General features: G+C 36.3%; 1 protein-coding gene across 2 annotated transcripts in view; it reads left to right on the forward strand.

Moving 5' to 3' along the window:
* LOC141507179 (V-set domain-containing T-cell activation inhibitor 1-like) overlaps positions 1-22902 on the forward strand; it is a 106720-nt gene that overhangs the window by 42322 nt on the left and 41496 nt on the right. For both annotated transcript variants that reach the window (XR_012474097.1, XM_074214599.1), the window contains exons 2-3: positions 14666-14750; positions 19135-19539. Coding sequence is in view for 1 of the 2 variants with exons in the window: in XM_074214599.1 (XP_074070700.1) it covers positions 14666-14750; positions 19135-19539 (490 nt within the window). In the remaining variant the exon portion in view is untranslated. The remainder of the gene's footprint in view (positions 1-14665; positions 14751-19134; positions 19540-22902) is intronic.

Raw genomic sequence — 22902 nt, forward strand, 5'->3', positions numbered from 1 at the left:
TCCTTAGGACTCATTAGATTCACAAAGTAAATAATTCTCTGAAAACCACAATGATTGAAATAGAATAAACTGGCCAAGTTAAACATAATAAGTTGACATGCAATAAATACTTACCAATCAATTAGATTTATTCTATACCAATGCAGTTTAAAATATGAGGTCACACAATTGTCTTAATTGGTATTTTATGGATGGTATTTTACATTTGTCTCCCATAAATTCCTCCATTGGAAACTAGCATCACTCTATCCTTGATCCTTCCCACTTTGATGTGGGACACACCCTTTCTTCCTAAGCCAGACATCTTTCATCTCAGTAGATTCACCTGGCTATGCAGAGGGACCAGTTGTGACACAGGTAAGTAGCAGCATGTTCAGGGGGAATTTTTTATTAATTGAGAGGATGAGAAATATTGTTCATTTTGTTAATATTTTTCCACTTAAATCTTTAGACAGATAATTTCTTAGAGCCCTAATAATTCCACATATGACAGGTAGCAAGGGTATATATGCTGCTTATAATGCCCATATTCTTTGCTGATATTCTCTTTCTTACTCTATTTTATATTCTTTTCCAATTAGCATGTGATTTTCCCCTTTCCTCTATATTATAGAATTGCATAGCATCCATATTCCCTTTTGTAATAATTTTTACTTGTGATAAAGAAAAGCCTCAGTGTTCCAGAAAGCTCAGTTATTTTATTAATTTTCATGACTCATTTTGTTGTGTGTCTTATAATTTTCTTGTCACCTTTCATCCCTTTCTTTTTGGCCAGATGACTTTTATTTTTTCTTGTTATTTTAAATACATTCAAAATTGTTCTTAGTGTCTCAAATTCAGGGAATAAAAGTTTCTGAATGAAATCATTTCTAACAATTGTTACTCTGAATGTCTAATTCTTACATCCAGTTCCAATGTAATGTTTGTCACACCAAGCAAAAGGATACTCTTCTGCTTGGATCCATTGTCTCTGAAGTGTTTTGAGTTCTTTCTTTTCACAAACTCACCAACACTATAGGGATTACTCAGGTGATAGCAGACCTATCTTCTTGCTTGTTTAGCTTCATTTTCTTTATACAAGCCTATTAAGTTACAGAATTATTAGCCTAAGAAAATTACGTCTCATCTGCCCTAAACCATCTGTGTATTATATCTGTACTTCAGCTCCCTGTCAACGTCTTATTACATCTATAAGGAAAGGATCCCTAAAATTGTCTTTGGAAATGGACTTGCACTTGGTGAGATGTTGGAGGACCTTGTATTTGATGTTGTTTTTCAGTGGATACAGGGAAACCAAAAAAAATATGCCTAAGAGGATATGATAAATTTATTCTCCTACTTCCTTAAAACTTTTCTGCAATAGGAACTCTTTCCACCAAATGCCATTGTTCCACAGAGGGGAAAAATATAAGTTTTGATTCATATGTAAATAAAAAGTAACTTTTTGTTTTAACTAATGAAAGGAAACTAAGTGTTAAAAATTGAAAACTGGAAACATGAAAGTTTAATCTATTTTTAAAATGAATGTGATAATAAAATAAAATTAAATTTCATACTGAGGACAGTTAAGGAATGGGAAAAAAGATGAAGAAAGGAAAAAGAGTGATAATGATGTGGAAAGAAAAAGAAGACAAGAATGTGGATGGTCAGTGAAGTCAACAACAAGCATTAAAGTACTTACTACATATTAGACACTTACTACAATTAGACACTTTGCTGGGTATGCAAAGAAAAACAAAACCAAACCAAATCAAACCAGACCCTCATCTCAAGGAGATCACAGACTAATGGAAGAGACAACATGTCAATAACTTTATACAAACAGGATACACATAAGATAAACTGGAGATAATCTCAGGCAAAGGCACGAGCATTAAGAGGGATTGTAGAAAGCTTCTTCTGGTAAGTAAAATTTTAGATGAGACTAGAAGAAAGTCAATGTCCTACCTATCAGGGATCTGAAGTTCCATCCACCTCTTTTAGACCCTTCTTTTTTTCTGCTGGCTTTCTCTCATTTGGACTTGGAGGAATGGGAATTCCTCACCCCAGCAGAAAATAGCAACTTAGAAAAGTACAAGATTGTACTTATATACAGGCTGTGATTTAAGGGTTTTTTTTATTTTTATTTTTTTAGGCTTTTGCAGGGCAAACAGGGTTAAGTGGCTTGCCCAAGGCCACAGGATTTGAACCCAGGTACTCCTGACTCCAGGGCTGGTGCTTTATCCACTACACCACCTAGCTGCCTCTGATTTAAGGTTTTTAAACTTCATGATTGCTTGTGCCTTTTTCTGCTCTTCTATCTTCCTTTCAACAAGGTTAGCAATCATTGGTTCAAAATAAAAACAAAAAACTCCTGATATTTTCTGACCCAGTTACTTCATGAGCAATCCTACATGTCAGTTCCAGAGCTGAATAAAGAAAATCACTCCCTGGCTGGCAATAAGATCTAGCCCTTGTGAGTTGCTTAGATATTTTCAGGTCTGAGGTGAAAACAAACTGTTCAGTAGTTCCCCCATGATTGTCTTTGCTTTCTAGGGGTGAATATAGTAAGTGTAAGGAGCATGTTTTAAGTGTTTTAAGTTGACTAGGGATGCCTTGTATAGTTGTTAACTACTACACAATTTAATGTAGCTGAAGAAATAAAAGTTTGGTGCCCCCCTCACACCCATACTGAACAATGAGCAGTCCTTCTAGAGGGGGTCCTGTAAGATGTCCCTTGTACAAAGAAAACTAGGGTCCCTATCCTGATCTCAAAGAGGGTCAGGTTCTGATTGAGTTTGCTCCAAATTCAATCCTGAAGTAAATTCTAAGGAATCTTTTAAATGCAACTTAGGTCATGTTGATCAGTAGTGGGACCTGTCTGAGAGGAGCTCTTCTAAAAAGGTTAAAGGCTTTCATTGATCACCAACCATTCTAATCTTCTATGTCTGGACACTTGGCTTCCAGGGGATGATGACAATGGCAACTTTGCACAATGTCCCCTTTCTTTAATCAATCTTATGATCTAATGCTATGGTCTTCTTTGAGAGTAAAGGACAACTTTGTTGAGGTGGAGCCAAGATGGCAGAGTAAAGGCAGGGATTCCTCCAGCTCTCCCCCAAACCACTCCAAATACCTTTAAATAATGACTCTAATCAAATGCTAGAGAGGCAGAATGCACAAAAAAACTGAATGTAACAATTTTCCTGCCCAAGAAAACTTGGAAGATCTGAGGGAAGGGTCTGTTACACCAAGGTTAGAAAGAACTGTAGTACAGCCTAGGCCTACACCAGAGAAAACTGACTTCAGCTATCTAGGAACAGACCATGGGGCCCCTGAGTGCCTGGTGGTGCTTGGGTCCATGGCAGTGGTGGTGGTCTCCAGACCTCTCAGCCCAGAGAGTGTCAAGGACAACCAGGGAAGTCAGCAGGAAAATTCTGCTGCACCCACGTGAGAGTGGAGCCCAGTCTAGTGCAAGCCTCAGCACAGACCCAGTCCCAGGAGACCAGGAACAGAGAACCACCCAGCAGCTGTTTCCAAAGTGATCAGCCCACAGATGGTAAGGGGCCAGGGGAAACTGTGGAGGTCTCCTTGCTATCCTTGAGGCAGGACTCTGTTTCTTTGCCCATACTTAGATCCAGGTTGCAATCTGGGGCATCAGTCTCAGGAAAAGGAACTTTACTGATGTGGAGCAAAGACCCTCCTCACAGTTCCAGGGCAGAGGGGAATACTTGTGGTCATCCACAGACCAGACCAAAGGCCAGAAGAGCAGTTAGAGCCTCTCATGAGACCTTGGAGGAATTGAGAACCTGCAGGTCTGTGGGGCAGGGAATCCCTGTTTTCAAACTGCAAAAACTCCCAAAAGCTTGGGACAGTGTGTCCTCCACCCACTTTAACAAAGAGTTAAAATCAAGTCATAGGCTGGGGAAATGAGCAAAAGAAAAAAAAAACTTCCCAGATTAACAGAAGAGAAAATATAATACTTGAATAACCCCATTTCCAGAAAAAGAAATTGAAGAAACTATTAATAAACTCCCTAAGAAAAAAGTCTCCATTTAATAATTACCTACTTGTGTGGCCTTGGGCAAGCCACTTAACCCCATTTGCCTTGCAAAAAACCTAAAAAAAAAATCTCCAGGTCCAGATGGATTTACAAGTGAATCCTACCAAACATTTAAGGAACAATTAATTCCTATTCTACATAAACGATTTTAAAAAAATAGAAAGAGTTCTGCCAAATTCCTTTTATGATACCAACATGGTACTGATACCTAAACCAGGAAGAACCAAAACAAAGAAAATTATAGACCAATCTCCGAATGAACATTGATGCAAATATCTTAAATAAATTTTATCAATGAGATTACAGCAAGTTATTACTAAGTTAATACACCATGATCAGGTAGGATTTATACCAAGTAGGCAGGGATGGTTCAATATTAGGAAAACACTCAACATAATTGAATATATCAATAGCAAAACCAACAGAAATCATATGATTCTCTCAATAGATGCTGAAAAAGCTTTTGATGAAATATAGCATCTATTCCTATTAAAACACTAGAAAGGTTAGGAATAAATGGAATTTTCCCTAAAATAATAAGAATATATATTTAAAACTATCAACAAATATCATATATAATGGGAATACACTCAGAGTATTTCCAATAAGATCAGGTATGAACCAATGATGCCCATCATCAACATTACTATTCAATATAGTATTGAAAATATTATCTTTAACAAAAAGAGAAGAAATTGAAGGAATCAAAATTGGCAATAGGGAAGCAAAGTTTTCACTCTTTGCAGATGACATGATAGTATATCTAGAGAACCTGAGAACATCATCTAAAAATGCTCTTAAAACAATTAACAAATTCAGGAAAGTGGCAAAATATAAAGTAAACATACATAAATTATCAGCATTTCTATATATGAACAACAAAGCCCAAGAGAAAGAGAAAGAAAAAGAGATTCCATTTAAAATAACTATAGGCAACATTAAATACTTGAGAATCTACTTCCCAAGACCAACCCAGAGATAGTATGAACAGAATTATACCAAATAAAATCAGATCTAAATAACTGGAAAGGTGTCAATTGCTCATGGTTAGGTAGGGCTAATATAATAAAAATGACAATTCTACCCAAATTAAATTACTTATTTAGTGCCATACCAATCAAATTACCAACTGATTGTTTTAATGAGCTAGAAAAAATAGTAATAAAATTCATCTGGAATAACAAAAGGTCAAGGGAACTGATTAAGAAAAAATGTAGGAAGGTGGCCTGGCTCTACCAGATTTGAAACTATAGTATAATGCAGCAGTCATCAAAACTGCCTAGTACTGGTTAAGAAATAGAGTAATGGATCAATGGATTCGGATAGATTCAAAAGAAACAGTAGTAAATGGCTACAGTAATCTATTATTTGAAAAATCTAAAGACATTAGCTTTTGGGGGAAGAACTCACAATTTGACAAAAAATGTTGGGAAAACTGGAAAATAATATGGAAAAAAACTAGGCAAAGACCCACATCTCACACCCTATACCAAATTTAATAGACCAAGAAATATTCTATTAGATCTATGAAAAGTTGACAAATTTATGACCAAACAAGAAACAGAGTATATATTATAAGCTACAAAATGAATGATTTTGACTATATTAAATTAAAAAGGTTTTGCATTAATAAAATCAAAGTTGCCAAAATAGAAGGAAATCAGGAAGCTGGGAAACAATCTTCACAACTGGAAGTTCTGATAGAGGTCCCATTTCTAAAATATATAGAGAATCGCAACAAATTTATAAGGTTACAAGTCATTCCCCAACTGATAAATGATCAAGGACTATGAATAGATAGTTTCAAATGAAGAAATTTAAATTATATATAATCATATGAAAAAATGCTCCAGATCATTATTGATTAGAGAAATGCAAATTAAAACAAATCTCATACCTATCAGGTTGGTTAAAAAGGGAAAATGATCAATGTTGGAGAGGTTGTGGGAAGATTAGGATATTAATACATTGCTGGTAGAGTTATGAGCTGATCAAACCATTTTGGAGAACAATATGGAACTATGCCCAAAGAGTAATGAAACTGTTTGTACCCTTTGATCCTTTAAAGAAATCATAAGGGGTGGCTAGGTGGCACAGTGGATAAAGCACCAGCCCTGGAGTCAGGAGTACCTGGGTTCAAATCCGGTCTCAGACACTTAATAATTGCCTAGCTGTGTGGCCTTGGGCAAGCCACTTAACCCCATTTGCCTTACAAAAAAAAAAACCCAAAAAGAAATCGTAAAAAATGGGAAAAGTCCCACATGTCCCAAAATATTCATAGCACCTCTTTTTATAGTGGCAAAGTATTGGAAATTTGTATTGCATCATGGTCTGAGAAGTATGCATTTATTATTTCTTCCTTTCTACATTTGATTAAAAGGTTTTTATGCCCTAGTACATGGTCACTTTTGGTATAGGTGCCATGTACAGCCTAGAAAAAAAGAATATTCTTTTCTATCCCCATTATGCTTTCTCCAGAGGTCTATAATAGCTAAGTTTTCTAAGATCTTATTCACTTTCTTAATCTCCTTCTTTATTTTGTGGTTAGATTTATCTAGTTCCCAGAGAGGGAAGTTGAGTTTCCCTATTATTAAAGTTTAGCTTTCTTTATCTCTTGTAATTCACTCAGCTTTTCCTCTAGGAATTTGGATGATATACCACTAGGAGCACACATATTTAATAATGATATAGCTTCATTACCTATGATGCCTTTTAAAAGGATGTAGTTTCCTTCTTTATCTCTTTTAATGAGATTGATTTTTGCTATATCTGAGACCAGGCTCCCTACCTCTGATTTTTTTTTACTTCAGTTGAAACATAATATATTTTGCTCCCATCCATTTACCTTTAGCTTGTGTGTATCTATCTGCTTCAAATGTATTTTTTGTAAACAACATATTGTAGGATTCTTTTTTTGATCCATTCTGCTATCTGCTTCGGTATTATGGGAAAATTAATCCCATTCACATTTACAGTTGCAGTTAATATTACCAATTCTTTATTTCCCTCCATGCTATCCTTTACCAATTATAATTTTCTCTTTCCTTTCCTCTTATTCCTCTTCACCAAAGTTTTACTCTTTACTGTTTTTCTTTTAAAATTTAACTTTAAGTTTATTTTCACTTATATCTTCTCCTTACCTTTTATCATTTCCTTCTTCTTCTATCTTTCTCTTCAACTCCCTCCTTCCCCGTAGAGTAGGATAGATTTTAAAACCCAAGTGGGAATATATCTTATTCCCTCACTGGGCCAAATCTATTGAATAGAATTTACGCAGTGTTCACATGTTCCCTTCTTTCCCCTCTAAAATTATAAATCTTTGTGCCACTTCAACTACTGTTATTTATCAGTCAAGTATTATTAATCAACTATCATCAGTCACAGCTTGATTAATTGATTGCTTGATAAGTTTGAAGTGCTTTAAAGTGCCATCACAGACTGATTGTTTGATTTTTGATAAGCAATATTGCCTCGAAGCCACTAAGTACCTTTCCTTCTTCTGTCTCATTAGAGATATACTTCTCAATAGTCTTGAATTACATCAAATTATAATTATTTTTTCCACCCCCTTTTCAAGTTCTCTCCAAGGACACATAATCCTCATCAGCCAAAGTATCATCCAAAACCAAATCATTTGATAAAATGTTTGTACCCCTCCCCCAATCATACTTTCTCCCATACTCCTCTGCTAGCTCCTCATCCAGGGTACTTAACCCCTTGTTAAGTAAAGAATGGATTAAATCCAACCCTGATTTAATTAACTACAGAATCTCAAAGTGTGCTAAATACTACTCTGAAGGTCTCAAGAACTTTACAGTTGATTGTAAGATATGGGAGGCATTGACTCAGGATCACCCTGCTTTCATCAGAGAAAGTGCTAAGCTATGTGAGCACAGCAGAATTAAAGTAGATCAAAGGAAACTGAGACACTTAAGTTTAGAGTAAATACTCCTGCTTTTCATCAGGGCTTTTTGTGTCAAACTTTGTGATATCACATTGGTCCTCTTCAATGGAGAGACAAGACTCAGTCAAACCTATATCCTCTAATCTAATCTCTTCAATTATTTTCAACCATTTAAATATCCTAAGAGAAATACAATTCTCAAGACTTACAAGTGTATCTTCCCTTCTAGGATTGTATAAATTTGAAGGTCTTGACTAACATTTGTTTTGTTTTTTCCTTTTTCTTTTAATTTACCTTTTTATGCATCTCTTAAGTCATGTATTTGGAGATTGAATTCTCTGTTCAGTTCTGGTCTTTTTGTCAGGAAGTTTTGGAAGTCCTCTATTTCTCTGAACATCCATCGTTTCCCCTGACAACAAATGCTGAATGTTTTAAGGGTAGTAAATTCTTTCTTTTTTTTTTTTAGTTTTTTTTTTTTTTTGCAAGGCAAATGGGGTTAAGTGGCTTGTCCAAGGCCACACAGCTAGGTAATTATTAAGTGTCTGAGACCGGATTTGAACCCAGGTACTCCTGACTCCAAGGCTGGTGCTTTATCCACTATGCCACCTAGCTGTCCCAGGGTAGTAAATTCTTGATAGTAATCTCAGGTCCTTTGCCCTCCAATATTCCAGGTCCTCTAATCCTTTAGTATTGAGGCTCATAGGTCATGTGTGAGTCTGATTGTGTTTCCTTTGTATTTAAATTGTTTCCTTTGTGCTGATTGTAGTATTTTCTCCATTATTTGAGAATTCTGGAATTTGGCTATAAGAGCCCCTAGAGTTTTTAATACTGGGGTCTCTTTCTGAAGGGGTTCTATGTATTCTTTCAGTGGCTATATTCTCTTCTTGTTCTAGCAGATTTAGACAGTTTTCCCTGATAATTTCCTCCAGGATGTTTTCCAGGTTCTTTTTTTTGATCTAGGCTTTCTAGTAGTCCAATGATTCATAAAATCTCTCTCTTGGATCTATTTTCTAGGTCGTTTGTTTTTTCATAAAAGGTACTTAAATTTTCTTCAATTTTTTCAGCCTTTTAATTTTGTTTGATGGAATCTTATAGTCTCAAGAATTCAATGATTTCTATTTGTTCAATTCTAATTCTAGGGCTTTATTTTCTTCAATTAACTTCTGTGTTTGTTTTTCCAGGTTGGTCAATTTTATTTTTTGAAGTTACATTCTTTTTCTAGTTGGTTATTTTTACTTTTAAAGGAGTTAATTTCTTTGGTCAGTTTTTCATAATTTTCCTGCATGACTCATTTCTTTTCCCCATTTTTCTTCTTCCTCTCTTCTTTGGTTTTTAAAATCTTTTTTAAGCTCTTCTATGAGCTTTTGAATTTGAATCCAATTCATAGACTCTTTTGAGACTTCCCCGTGAGTAATTTTTTCATTGATTTCTTCTTCTGACATGTCATTGTTATCATTTTTATCTGCAAAGTAGTTTTCTATAATGAGTGTTCTTTTATCTTTCTTTGGCTCATCTTTATTGTTTGAGCTCTGCTCCTGGAGTAGAGGGAGTACAGACCCAAGCTTTTTATGCTGGGGATGGGGTGTGATCCCTCACTTGTTGGTCAAGATGTTGTTTATGCAGTCCAGAGCTTGCCTTTGCAGAGATTTATATCCTCCTTTATGTCTAGGTTCTGACTATGTAGTGGTTTGTTCCCAACCCAGTCCTGTCTTTTGCCCTGGTGTTCCCAGGGTTCAGATTTTGTTTGGGGTTGGGGTCCTCCCTGCTGGCTTGCTGTCTAGCTACTGGAACATATGCTGTTGTCAAGCTGTTAGGACCTGAACTGCTTCTACTGGCTTTACTCCCCCCCCCCCCAAGAGACAGGTCTTCACTGAAGATCCTCCATGATGTTTACTGTTGAAAATTTCTTTGGATCTTCTCTTTTCATTGATGGGATCTGTAGCTTTAATGTCAGTGCAGAGGCTTAATTTATCTTTGGTAGGGAAAAGCTCTGGGAGTGTGTTCACTTCATGCTGCCATCTTGGCTCCTTCCTGGAAGTCATCAAAGAAAATAACATTTTAAAAACCAGTTTGGGTCAAAAAGAAAAAGAAATCCAAAAGCCCAATGAAGAGAAAGAATACCTTAAAAAAGCATAATTGACCAGATGGAAAAAGAGATACAAAAGCTCTCTGAAGAAAATTCCTTAAAAGGTAAATGGAGCTAAGGGAAGCTGACGACTTTGTGAGAAATCAAGAAACAATAAAAAAGAAAATGAAAGAATTAAAAACCAGAAGAAAATGTGAAATATCTCTTTACAAAAATAACAAGCCCTTACCTATCTAAGAGAGATAATTTAAAAATTATTGAACTGCCTGAAAGTCATGATCAAAAAAGATCCAAGACATCATTTTTCAAGAAATAATTCAGGAAAATTGCCCTGATAACCTAGAAGCAGAGGGTAAAATAAAAAACAAAAGAATCTACCAATCACCTCCTAAAAGAGATCCCCAAATGAAAACTGCCAAGAACATTATAGCAAAATTTCAGAATTCCCAAGTCAAGGAGAAAAATATTATAAGCAGCCAGCCAGACACAATTCAAATATCGTTGAGCTACAGTCAAGGTAACACAAGATTTTGCAGCATTTACATTAAGGTCTCATAGGGCTTAGAAAAGGATATTTTGGGAGGCAAAAGAGTATGGATTTCAATTAAGAATCAACTACCCAGAAAAACTGGACACCCTCTTTCAAGGGAAAAGATGGACATTCAATGAAATAGGGAACTTTCAAACTTTCTTAGTAAAACAACCAGAGCTGAACAGGTTTGATCTTCAAATACAGGACTCAGGAGAAGAAGAGAGATATTGAATGGGAAGGGCAAATTATGAGGGACTTAATGATGTTGACTTGTTTGCCTTCCTTCATGGGAATATGATACTGATAACTCATAAGAATCTTCTCATTTAATAATAGGGTAGTTAGAAGGAGCATATTATAGACAAGGAACTGGATGAAGTTGAATTTGAAGCCATAAAATATTAAAAAGATGGAGTTAATAGAGGAGAAAGGAATATTCTGGGAAAAAGGGAAATGAGAGGTAGGATGGGTAACTTATTTCACATAAAAGAGGCAAGAAAAAACTTTTGCAGTGGAGTGGAAGAGGGGGAAGGTGAGGTAGAGTGAGTGAGCCTTACTCTAACTGGAAGTGGCTCAGATAGGAAATCACACACACTCAATTGGGTATAGAAATCTATCTTACCTTAGGAAAAAAATAGGAGAAGAAAAGGATGGGAGAAAAGGGACAGGGGGAGGGTGGTGGGATGTAGGTGATAGAAAAGAGGGAAGATCATGGAAGATAGTAGTCAGATGCAACATACTTTTGAAGAGGGACAGGGTGAAAGGAGAGAGAGAGAATAGAATAAATAGGGGTAGGGGAATAAGATAAAGGAAAATATAGCTGGAAATAGCAACTGTGGGGAAGAATATTGACACAATTTATTTCAGAATGCTATTCATCCCAAATACAGAGCTGATGGCATCTGAATACAGACTAAAGTATACTTTTTCTCACTTTATTTTTCTTGAGGTTTCCCTTTCTTTAAGGGGGGGGGAGTTATGTTTACTTTTATAACATGACTGATTGAAGTAATGATTTTTACAGCTAAACATTTTTAACCTGCACCAAGTAACTTGCTTTCTCAATTGGGGGGCAGGGGGAGGAAGGGAGAATTTGGAATTCAAGATCTTTGAAGTAAATGTTGAAAGTTGCTTTTGCATATAGCTGGTGGAGGGAATTAAAAAAAAAGATTGAAGGACAATTACTATTACTGCTACTATACTTCCATCCTGAGCAAGATTTGGAGACCCTGACTCAAAAAATCAAAAACAAACTAACCCCCTTTCTCCCCAAAACAAAATAAAATTACAGTGAAAACACTTAGGTGTGGCTAATAGGGTCAAACATGCTTAATATACAATATGGGTATCAAGTAGAGGACTTTAAAAAAAATCCTCCACTGATGGAGCTGCATCAGATGCAAAGGACACAAAGGTATAGATGACCAAATACAGATAAATTAGGTCACCCTAATTATTCTCACTATATTCACCTCTCAAGAAAGGGTAGTAAACATTCATTTCTTCTGGTTCCAGTCACTGATCTGTGCTCAGAGTAGGAAACAGAAAGGAGAGGAAACTGCCAGCAATTTTGAGGTCTGGTAACTTTTGTCCTCAGGCTCTATGTAATTATTTCTCATATGAATGAATGAATGGATGGATGGATGAATGAATGAAAGAAAAAGTATTTATTAAGGGTTACTGTGTACAAAACATTTTGCTAAGTGCTAGAGATACAGTCTCTTTCAAGGAGCTCATATTCTTGTGGGGGAGATACAACAGATGAAAAGGTTTTAACTGCAAGTCAAACAGAATGGTTCTTAGAGTACTGTAGCAATGCAGATGGTTATGCCTCTTTTAATGTCACTTCACTGATAAAATCATATCAGTTTGCAATTTTTCTTCAGGGGTTATGTGACTTGTCCAGGTCACACAGCTAGTAAGTGTCAAGTGTCTGAGACTAGATTTGAACTCAGGTCCTTCTGTCTCCAAGGCTGAGTCATACATATGCCCCAATTTCTAAATTTGAACCATTTGACAATACCAAGAACTTTGGTGGCATGAATTTTCTTTTCAGTCATTAGTAACTCTGGCTATACCTCTTCCAGGACTAGTTGATAAACCTGGTTGCTTCCTGAGTTGATGACTGGGGTGCTGGGCTAGAAGCAGGACTAGGGCTCCTTGAGAATATTACCACTGTCAGGGTTCTTGGACTATGTAAGCCTATCAGATGAAATTTTGATCGGCAATTGATGTGTGTGGTATTGAAGAAAGAGGCCCCTCCTACCAAATGATTGTTCCCTTCAATGGTGGCGTGGGATTTAGGCTAGAAACAGGGTTGGTAGTCAGAGAGGGGGGCACTGCTATTTCCAAGGTTCTTGGGTTCAGAGATCTAAGCTATCTCCATCAGAGTTTGGGTGGAGATAGTAGTTAGGGTGGTAGTGGTGATTTGATTTTTCTGGATTTTGCTGTCCCATCTCTTTCTTAGGTACCTTGCTATTTTAGATAAACTGATTTGACTGCTCCATTGATTACAGTGGATGGTATTGATGATACATTCTCCCCAGGGATTATTTCCCTTAATGATGTTTGCTAAGTAGGGATTTAAAGCAGGGCCAGTAGTATAAAGGATAAGGCTATTTCCAATGCTCTTGAGATTCAGGGTTCTGGAATATTCCCACAGGATTTTTAAGAGGAGAGGTAGTATTCAAAGTTGTAGAGGTGACTTGATTCATACACATACACAGACACACAGACACACAGACACAGACACACACAGACACACACAGACACAGACACACACACACACACACACACACACACACACACACACACACACACACACACACACACACACTTTGCAATAATTCCAACAGAGAGCAAGACTACTGAAAGGAAGAATGATGGGCAGAGCCATTTCTCCTTGAATCTCTTATACTCTGCAGGGGGGGGGGGGGGGGGGTTCCAAAAATTGTCTCTCTTCTTGTGCCTTAGTCAAACAATCCATAAGTCAACTTTAATATCTGAGGACCAATCAGAGTAGCTCACCTTGTAGGACTCCAAGAAAGGTTCATGTCCTTCAACCTTATCAACTGATTAGAGGATCTATCAGTCATTTAGAGGTTCTTGTGACCTTACTCCCTTGCTACCCACAATCTACTTTGGAAATGAATTTTTCTAAGGAATTTCGAAGGTTTTACATAAATGTGAAGGAATGAATGAGTTTGAGACATTTTCTTTTGGAACCTTAGAAGCATCTTAAAATTTCCCATAGACAGTCAAACCTGAATGTCCTCTGAATGTTCAAACCTTTTATATTATTTTACTTTTGTTCTTTGAAGAAGTTAAGGCTGCCTTTTAATGATTGAGGTTTGCATTTAGAGCCAATGCTTATTTAATGATTCTTAGCACTTTTTTTTTAGGCAAGGCAAATAGGGTTAAGTGGCTTGTCCAAGGCCACGCAGCTAGGTAATTATTAAGTGTCTGAGGCCAGATTTGAACTCAGGTACTCCTGACTACAGGGTGGGTGCTCTATCCACTGTGCAACCTAGCCACACACAACTGCACCACCTAGCCACCCAGCATTTACTTCTAATCAAATATAGAGTGACTGTTTTTTCTTCCAGTTGCGTTCTAGAAGAGGTTATTCAATAATTCTATGACTGGCCTATCAGCTCAACAATAGCAGCAATCTTATCAAAACTATATATTATACTCAGTGTACATGCATTTATAGTGTGAGTTTAATAAGTGCCGAATAAATGAAAGAATAAATAAATGGATGTGTATATATGTAAACTTCTTTGAATCTATGTGTTAATCTATGAATCATTAGATTGTGAGCTCTCTCTCTCTCTCTCTCTCTCTCTCTCTCTCTCTCTCTCTCTCTCTCTCTCTTTCTTATCACCCTTCTTTCCTTCCTTCTCTCTTTTATATTGTGTTCGTTTTGTGCATTCTTGCCCCATCTTTAGTCTTGCTATTTATTTCTTAACAAAATCCAAAGAGGGCCAACAATCATTTGTTTGGAAGAAATCCTGGCATATCAGAAATTATTGTTGAACCCCACACCCTTCTTAAAGATCATCATGAACTTTTGACCAAAATTTTCTCTTGCAAAAGCAGATGTTTTGCCTTTTCCCCTGTGTTGCTTTGAGGATGTCTTCCTTTCTGATGACGATCAACATACTTCTGCTCATTCAGAATGCAGGTGAGTAAGTCTGCAGAAAGAATTGTGGGTATTCCCTAGACTAGCTTCCTTCATCTGATCATGGAATAGCTTCATTTCTTATTCTGCTGTTTTCTAGAGAACCTTTTGGACAATCATGTACTTGTCATTTGCCTTTTAGGTTTCAAAATCAAGGCTATGGTGTTATTTTGCATTGTTGAGCAGAATAAAGAATAAATGTGTATGTATATGCATACATATATTTATATTTATATACTTATACAAATCAACCAACAAATATTTTGACCCACAGTATTTAAACTTCTCATATCCTGGAAGAGACCTTTTTGATAGACTTTAATTCAGGTGTTTAATTTTATAGATCATAGATTTAGAGAGTAGGAAGCACTCCTAGGGCCATTTAGTCCAATTCTCTCATTTGGGGATGAGAAAAGTAAGTATTATAGAGTGACAATACATCTCTGATCATTGTGCCTTTGCAGATTCCCAGATTGTGATTCCTATCCACCTCTGATCTTAGAATTCCTGGCTTCCTTCCTGACTCAGCTCATGTACTACTTCCAATGTTAAGTCTGTCTGTCTTGATATCCCTAGTTGTTATTACTATTCTCTTCTTCCCAAAATTACTATACATATATTATCTATCTATCTATCTATCTATCTATCTATCTATCTATCTATCTATCTATCTATCTATATTATAATCACTCAATAGAGTGGAAGTTACTTAAAGGCAGGGACTATTTAATTTTCCTTTATCAATCTTATTGGATTGGTTTGAACTAAATTGTCTTAGGTCACACAGGTAGTAAACAACAGAACTAGTGTTTGAATCCAGGTCCTCTGATTTAAAATCTAGTGTGTTTTCTACTATATCACAGTACCCCCATATTGCAGTAATATTAAAAAACCCAACCCCAAACTTTTAAATTTATATTTTCTAAACTCAGAATTTGGACATAGAACCTGACAATAACTATCTTCTTTAGAAGGCAATATTAAAACTATAAAATAAGGAAATAACACAGTTATAGAAAACTGAGCCCCATTCCTCCACAGATAGACTCAACAACATGAGTTTTATGGGTTTTTTTTTAATAGAACTGTCCTGGAAAATCCCTATATGATCACCATACTGTAACTAGATACTCTGATTGGAGTAATCCAACAAACTGATCCAGCCCATAAACAGTCCTCAGTTATATTGATACCCCCCAAGACTTCCTTCCAACAGTCTCTCTAAGGTTATGGAAGCTGGATTTAACTCCAGATCCAGTCTAATTTAGACCATGAAGATCTACTCTTTTTTTTTAATATGGGGACAGGCAAGGATTACTAAACTGTATATTACAATATAGGGATAGGAAGGAACAAACCCATTTAAGGAGAGTTAGAGAAAAATCAATCAACTAATTATAACTTGTGGTCTAGAATTCTAAGCTTCCTCACATGGAGATCCGGTCCAATCTTGTGACCTACCACCAAAATATCACTTTCTCTTTGGTTTGTGTTTTTCCCATCCAGAATTCTCTCTTGGAAATTTCTGAATATGGCTCAAATATAGTTCAGATATAGTTCTCAATAAATATGACTAATAGAGTCTCCAGATGCCAAGCAAACACTGATAGCAGTAATGGATATGCTGAACACAGGACAATTATTATCCCAAATCACAGAAGATATAATGGCAAGATCTATAGTAGCTTAAGGCTAGCTAGGTGGCCCAGTTAGAAAGGTCTAAGTTCATATCCGGTCTCAGACAATTACTAGCTGTGTGATCCTGGGCAGTCACTTAACCTTGTTTGCCTCAATTGCTCATGTGTAAAATGAGCTGGAGGAGGAAATGGGTCACAAAGAGTCAGACTCAATTGAACAATAACAACAGAGTAGCCAATAATAATCAACCCAATTCTTATCCCTCTCTAGTGGGTTCCTCTATTCTTTCAGGTTCTAAAGTCCTCCATGCTAATAGTTCTAGCCTGTGGTTTTGGATTCCCTTCAAAGAAAAACATGCATGGAATTTCTGGAGCATAATTATCACAAAATATCAATGATTCTCACCCCCCCCCCAAAACCCCAACACAATACTCTAAGGATATGAACTCACCCACAAGAAAAGTAAACTTTGATTTGCTAGAGGCAGCCTTGCTGCCTCAAGGACTTTTGCACATATGACTTCAGAGAAGAGGTCTTAAATTCCATATTCTTTGGACAGACTTAAAGAGGCAATGGTGGAACTTCTCTGTTTGAGAGATCATAGTGGTAACCAGTGGGACCAAATGGACAAGTAGTGAGATTTTCTGAATCCCAGATTCCCAAATTAAGGAAATAAAAGTTCCTGGGAAGTTAAAACATGGAATATAACTTTCTAGGGAGGTAAGAATAGATTTCCTGTCCAGGTCCCTCCTTAGAAACTGTCAATAATTTCAGTCTTAAGAATCCCAGAGTTTTAACCTCCTATCTAGAGAAGGGGAAATTCCTGGTTAATAGACCTCTCAATATGGAAAGGAAATCTTATATATTGCCCCCCAAATTGGAGAAGTAATAAGGGAAGCAGGAAACTTGGATAAATATTTTAAAAATGCTTTTTAAGACTAATTTTACCCTTCATTATTAGTTTGAATTATACAGGCCCTGAAAGTCTTTATGGAAAGAGGTTGCCCTTTTAGCAAGAGAGAACTCTGGGTGAGGACAAAACATGATATAGATAAAATGTTATTTTGGGAGTAGTGACCCCCCTAGTTAGTCCTGACACATGTTAATTAAGAATTTGGGGTATTAGACCATGGATTGTATATTAGAGCCTGTTCTAACTAACTTGGGAGAGACAACTGTAAAATTTTCAGTGTGGGATTTACATATTTTTGAAAATCTGCAAATACTACAAATCAGGACTTGATTTATCATGTTGTTGATTGTCAAGACCAGGGATAGGAACCTTTTTTCTGCCATGGACCATTTGGATATTTATAACTTCACTTGCTGTATTTGTTCAAGAATTTAATTAATTTACCCCTAATTCCTAGATTTATCGAAATTTGGATTCCCTCCTGAAGTTGCCATGACAGTGCCAGATCAAAGGCATTATACAACTCCCACCCTGGTCTAGATTAAAAAAGTGATAGAGAAAAGGTTAAAAATTAAGAACTTAACAATGTGGATCATTTTGGATTACCAGCTGTTAAACATTTGCCAACAAATTCCTTGGTACTTAACAAATTAGAGAGACTGGAGCATAATTGTCAGTAGCTGGGGTGGGGGGGAACATTATAATCACATTAGAGATAGCAAAAATTATGATAAGACATAGACTATATAATAGTAATAATATCTAACATTTATATACTATGTGCTAAACACTTTACAATTATTATCTCATTTGGTCTTTATGTCAACTCTAGGAATTAGGTATTATTATTTTTCCCATTTTGCAAATGAGAAAATTGGGGCATATAGAGGTTAAAAGACCTGCCCAGGGTCACAGAGCTAATGTTTAGCGTATGAAGTTAGATTTGAACTCAAGTTTTCCAGCCTTCAGGTCAAATTCTCTCTGTACTGTGCTGCCTATCTGCCTTATTATCCTCAAATATCTTCATTAAATGTCTAACCTCTTAAAATTTGCACAAGATTTCCCTGATTCTTTGGAGTTCTTACTTTTGGAAACCACCTAACTCCACTTACAGAAAACAAACTTCATGAGCCAGGCAGAATTTCCCCTTAATGACCTTTTCAGTCTTCTCTCAAATGGGAGATGGGCTGGATCCTTTCCCACTGTCAGTGAGACATGCCTATGAGGAGGAGGCACAGCATGGTGGAAAAGGTACAGTGTTGTGGACAAGGAAGGGTTCTTGGTTCTTCAACATTTGCCAGCTGTGTGACTTAGGAGTAAATCACTTTACTTTTTTGAACTCATTTTTTACTATCTATAAAATGGGAATGTTGATCTAAATTCTTTCAAAGATTCCTTCCTTCCTATGTTTCCTGATGATCTATTTTTAATTTTTTGGCCACATTATACATAATATTACCTCTAACCTCAAACTGGCCAGACTTTTCTTTTTATCCCTACTGTGGTTCATTAGATTATGAGCTTCTGTCTCTCTAAATAAAAAAAGCCTCCTTTCTTCACTGAGACTCCACTCTCACAGTACTCAGACTCTATTGTTCCACCAAAGAAAATTTAATAGTCTTTGAGGTCAAAAAGTTTGGGGCCCACCAACTGTCCTCTTTAGCTCCAAAAGCCTACCAGCTTTGTCATTAATTAATTGGGTGACTTCACTTTCTCTGGGGAGAAAAAAAATAAAAGTAAAAAAAAAAGGAGTGGGGTTTGAATGAAAGTCTGTTAGATTCTAAAATGCCAATGGATATTTTATTTAAATTTGACTCCATTTTTTTATGTTTCCAGTGGCTATCGATGAATTAAGGGTCCACCCTTACACTGATGTTATCTTGCCTTGTCATTTCTCCTTTGTGAAAGACACAGAGAATGTTGTATTTTCCTGGGAAAGAGAAGACATCAAGGAAGAATTTGAGGTGGAAGATGACAAGGATTATTTCCGCTTTTTCAGGTTCTATGATTTTTTTGAGGTATTCTCAAAAGTGGTTTACCAGTTTGGAAATAACATGGAACAACTGGAGGAACAGAACTCCATGTATGAGAAAAGAGTTTATGTGGATCAGACCAAAATTTTTGAGGGAAACTTGTCCCTCTTACTAAAAAATGTGAATTTCCAAGATCAAGCTATCTATAAGTGCTCAGCTGTCTCACCAGTTGGAAGAGGTGAAAGCAATATTAAACTAATTGTAGAAGGTAAGAGAAATTACTTAAGAGTCATAGCTATAAATCCTAATTTTTAAGTAGTGCCTTAAGATTTACAATATTTCCCTCTGTTATTTCAGTTGATTATATAATAATATATAATTGTACATATATAATATATAATCCTCTATGGTAGGTGTAATTATTATCCCCATTTTACAAATGGAAAGACTGAGGCTCTCATTTTTTTAAAAGTTAAGTGTTTTGTCCAGGGTCACACAGTAAGTGTTTGAATCTGGATTTGAACTCAGATCTTCCTTATTCCAAGTCCAGCATTATCCATTATGCCACCTAACTGCCTTTAGAGATTTCTGACTTTCAGGTTCTGGTCACTATTTTACTTTTATCTTAGTCTTTTTGGTTTATTTGAGATTCAAGAACTGAAAGGGTCCTTAGAAGCAATATTGATGCGACCCTTCATTTTATGGTTGCAAAGTTATTCAACTTCACTTCCAGTTAACAATAGAACTAGAAGTAGAATCTCTTCCCCCCCGCCACAGTTTGTGTCTTTCTGTCCTTCTCAGTCTGTGTCTTTTTAACTTCCAACTTTTTCCTGTGCTTCAGAGATAGAGCTCAAACAGAGTATCTGTACCTGTAAATTCTCTTAGTGTTCCAAATTCAATAAGGCTTAAATAAATCCAACTTAAAATATTTTCCCCAGGTCAGTTTCTCTTTAATATTTTTTTATTCCTGATACTGATGCTGCCATTCATTGAGTTGTGATCATATAAGGTCAATGGATTTTCTTTAACTTTTCCATGATGAAACATGCCACACACTAGACTGGTAATGGATTTAAGTTACAAAATGAGGAATTTATATTTTTATGCACAGCTCTTGGTGGAATTTATTTTATTGTCCATATTTATTTTAGTTTGGTTTGGTTTTTGCAAGGCAATGGGGTTTAGTGACTTTCCCAAAGTCAGACAGCTAAATAATTATTAAGTGTCTGAGGCTGGATTTGAACTCAGATCCTCCTCACACCAGGGCTAGTACTCTATCTATTGCACCACCTAGCTGCCCCACTGTCTATATTGTCATAATATTTTCTTTTTTTATGATGTGGAGAATGGGAAGGAAGGGAAAATGAATTTCTATTGATTTTTGGGAAAATAGAAAAGTATGTGTATGAGGCACTACAGTGCTTTTAGATGAAGTCACTGTATTATAAGTTTTTCATTATTATGAGAGTCCTCTTACAAAGTGGGAGTAATCTGTGAATTTTTTGTAATGTGAAAACAAAACTCATCAATAAAACTTAAATCAAGAATTTTTTTTAAAAGACTTTTCCCTGTCACCTTCCACATCTAGCCAATTCATTTATTAACACATCTGTTGAATGCCTTCCACGTAAAAGACACTCCATTAGGTTTTGTAGTCTTTAGATAGAGTGCTGGGTTTGGAGTCAGGAAGACTCCTCTTTATGAGTTCAAATCTAGCCTCAGAAACTTAGTAGCTCTGTGACCCTGGGCAAGTCAAGGAAACCTTTTTGCCTTAGTTTCTCCTCTTCTTAGGAAATGAGCTGAAGAAGGAATGGTAAACCACTTTAGTATGTTTGCCAAAGAGTTGGACACAACAAAAACTGAATATATTCTCTTTTCTATATTTCTATTATTATTATCCTACCTTGTGCCTTCATTGACATCAGCCTGGAATATTACAATAACATTTTCACTTTTTTCCCCCTCTATATTATTTGAACCTCCAACCAAAAAGCATTGATTAAAGGCTGACCACTGAGCATGTGCAAAGAATGAGATAATTTCAACTTACAAAGTTTTTACATTTTTATTGGAAGATTAAAAATGAATACAGTATAAACATGAGGTTAATGCCTACTGTTATGTTGTGGATTCATGTTCAACTCTTCATGAGCCCATTTGGGATTTTCTTGGAAAAGATAATGGAGTGGTTTGCTATTCCTTCTCCAGCTCATTTGACAGATGAGGAAACTGAGGCAAACAGGGATAAGGTGACTTGCCCAGGGACACATAGCTAGTAAGCATCTTAAGTCAGATTTGAAGTTGGGGAGATGAGTTTTCCTAATTCCAGAGCTGGCACTCTACCTGCTGTGCCACCTCAAGGCCCTACTAATATGTACAAAGTAGTTAGGGAGGGCACTAAAAGTTGTGGGGGTAAGTGGAATCAGGAAAGGTTTCCTGTGGAAGATGGTACTTGAGCAGCACCTTAGGAGAAGAATAGGACCTTATGAGGGTCAAATAAGGAGAGAATGCTTTTTGGGCATTCCAATCTATTCTTTACACTGCTTTTGGTTTAACCTAGCACAGATCCTATCATGTCACTGTCCTGATCAAAACCCTTCCATTGTCTGCCGAATAAACTTCAAAACTTCTTCCACTAGTCGTCTAGGTCCTCCATAATCATTGCCTTCTTTTTCCAACCTTGTCTCATTCTTTTCCCTTCTAGTTCATTATCTTCTAGCCACTTGGAGCTACATGTCATCTATCACACCTGTTCTGTGCTCTGCTGCCATTGTTCATGCTATTCTTCATTCCTGTTGTGCCCTCTCTTTTATTTCTCCTTTATTTGACATTCTCTCTACCCTTCGAGGCTCAGCTGAAATCCCATCTCTTCCATGAAGAGATCCTTGATCCTTTTATTCAGCAACAATCAATATACTCCTCTTCTTTCTTCCCCTCTCCAACAACTTTGGGTCTGAAAAAGAATTTTGGTTTAATTTTTTTTCTATGTACTTGGCAGTTATCATATTACATTTTAGTTACTTATGTATACATCATATCTGCATATGAGATTGTGAATCCTATGAAGGCAGGGATCACATCTGCTTAATTTTATTATCACTCTGTGCATAGCAGAGTATTCTATACATACTTTATGTTTAAATGTTTATTGATGTTGAAAGTCAGGATTAGAAAGGACCCCACATTTTAGAAATGAGGAAACTGAGATCCAAAGAAATAATATGGCTTATCCAAGATTCCATAGCTAGTCTTTTCCCCCTACTTAAATTGTAAACTTCTTGAGGGCAATGGTGTATCTTAAAGTTCAATTTTTTTTCCTATAGCTCCTAACATTCTTGAAATGTCTATTCAATTCAGTAGAGCTGCCATCATGTTTCCTTTATTGTGTTTATTTAATTACTGTAGCCTTTAACAATCCAGAACTATTTCCACTGAATGTTTTTGTGCTGATTTTGAGAAAGGACTGGAAGATCCTTTTAAAATACATTAGAATCTTCTATCAGAGAGTGAAATAGCTATTATTCTCCTCACACTGGATGTGGTATTTGTAGGATTGCAATACTAAGATAGTCACTTATAGCTAGTAAGTTTCTGAGGTCAAATTTGAACTCAGGTCCTCCTGACTTGAGTT

This window comes from Macrotis lagotis, chromosome 1 (genome assembly GCF_037893015.1).
Source record: "Macrotis lagotis isolate mMagLag1 chromosome 1, bilby.v1.9.chrom.fasta, whole genome shotgun sequence".
In the NCBI taxonomy this organism is placed as follows: Eukaryota; Metazoa; Chordata; class Mammalia; order Peramelemorphia; family Peramelidae; genus Macrotis; species Macrotis lagotis.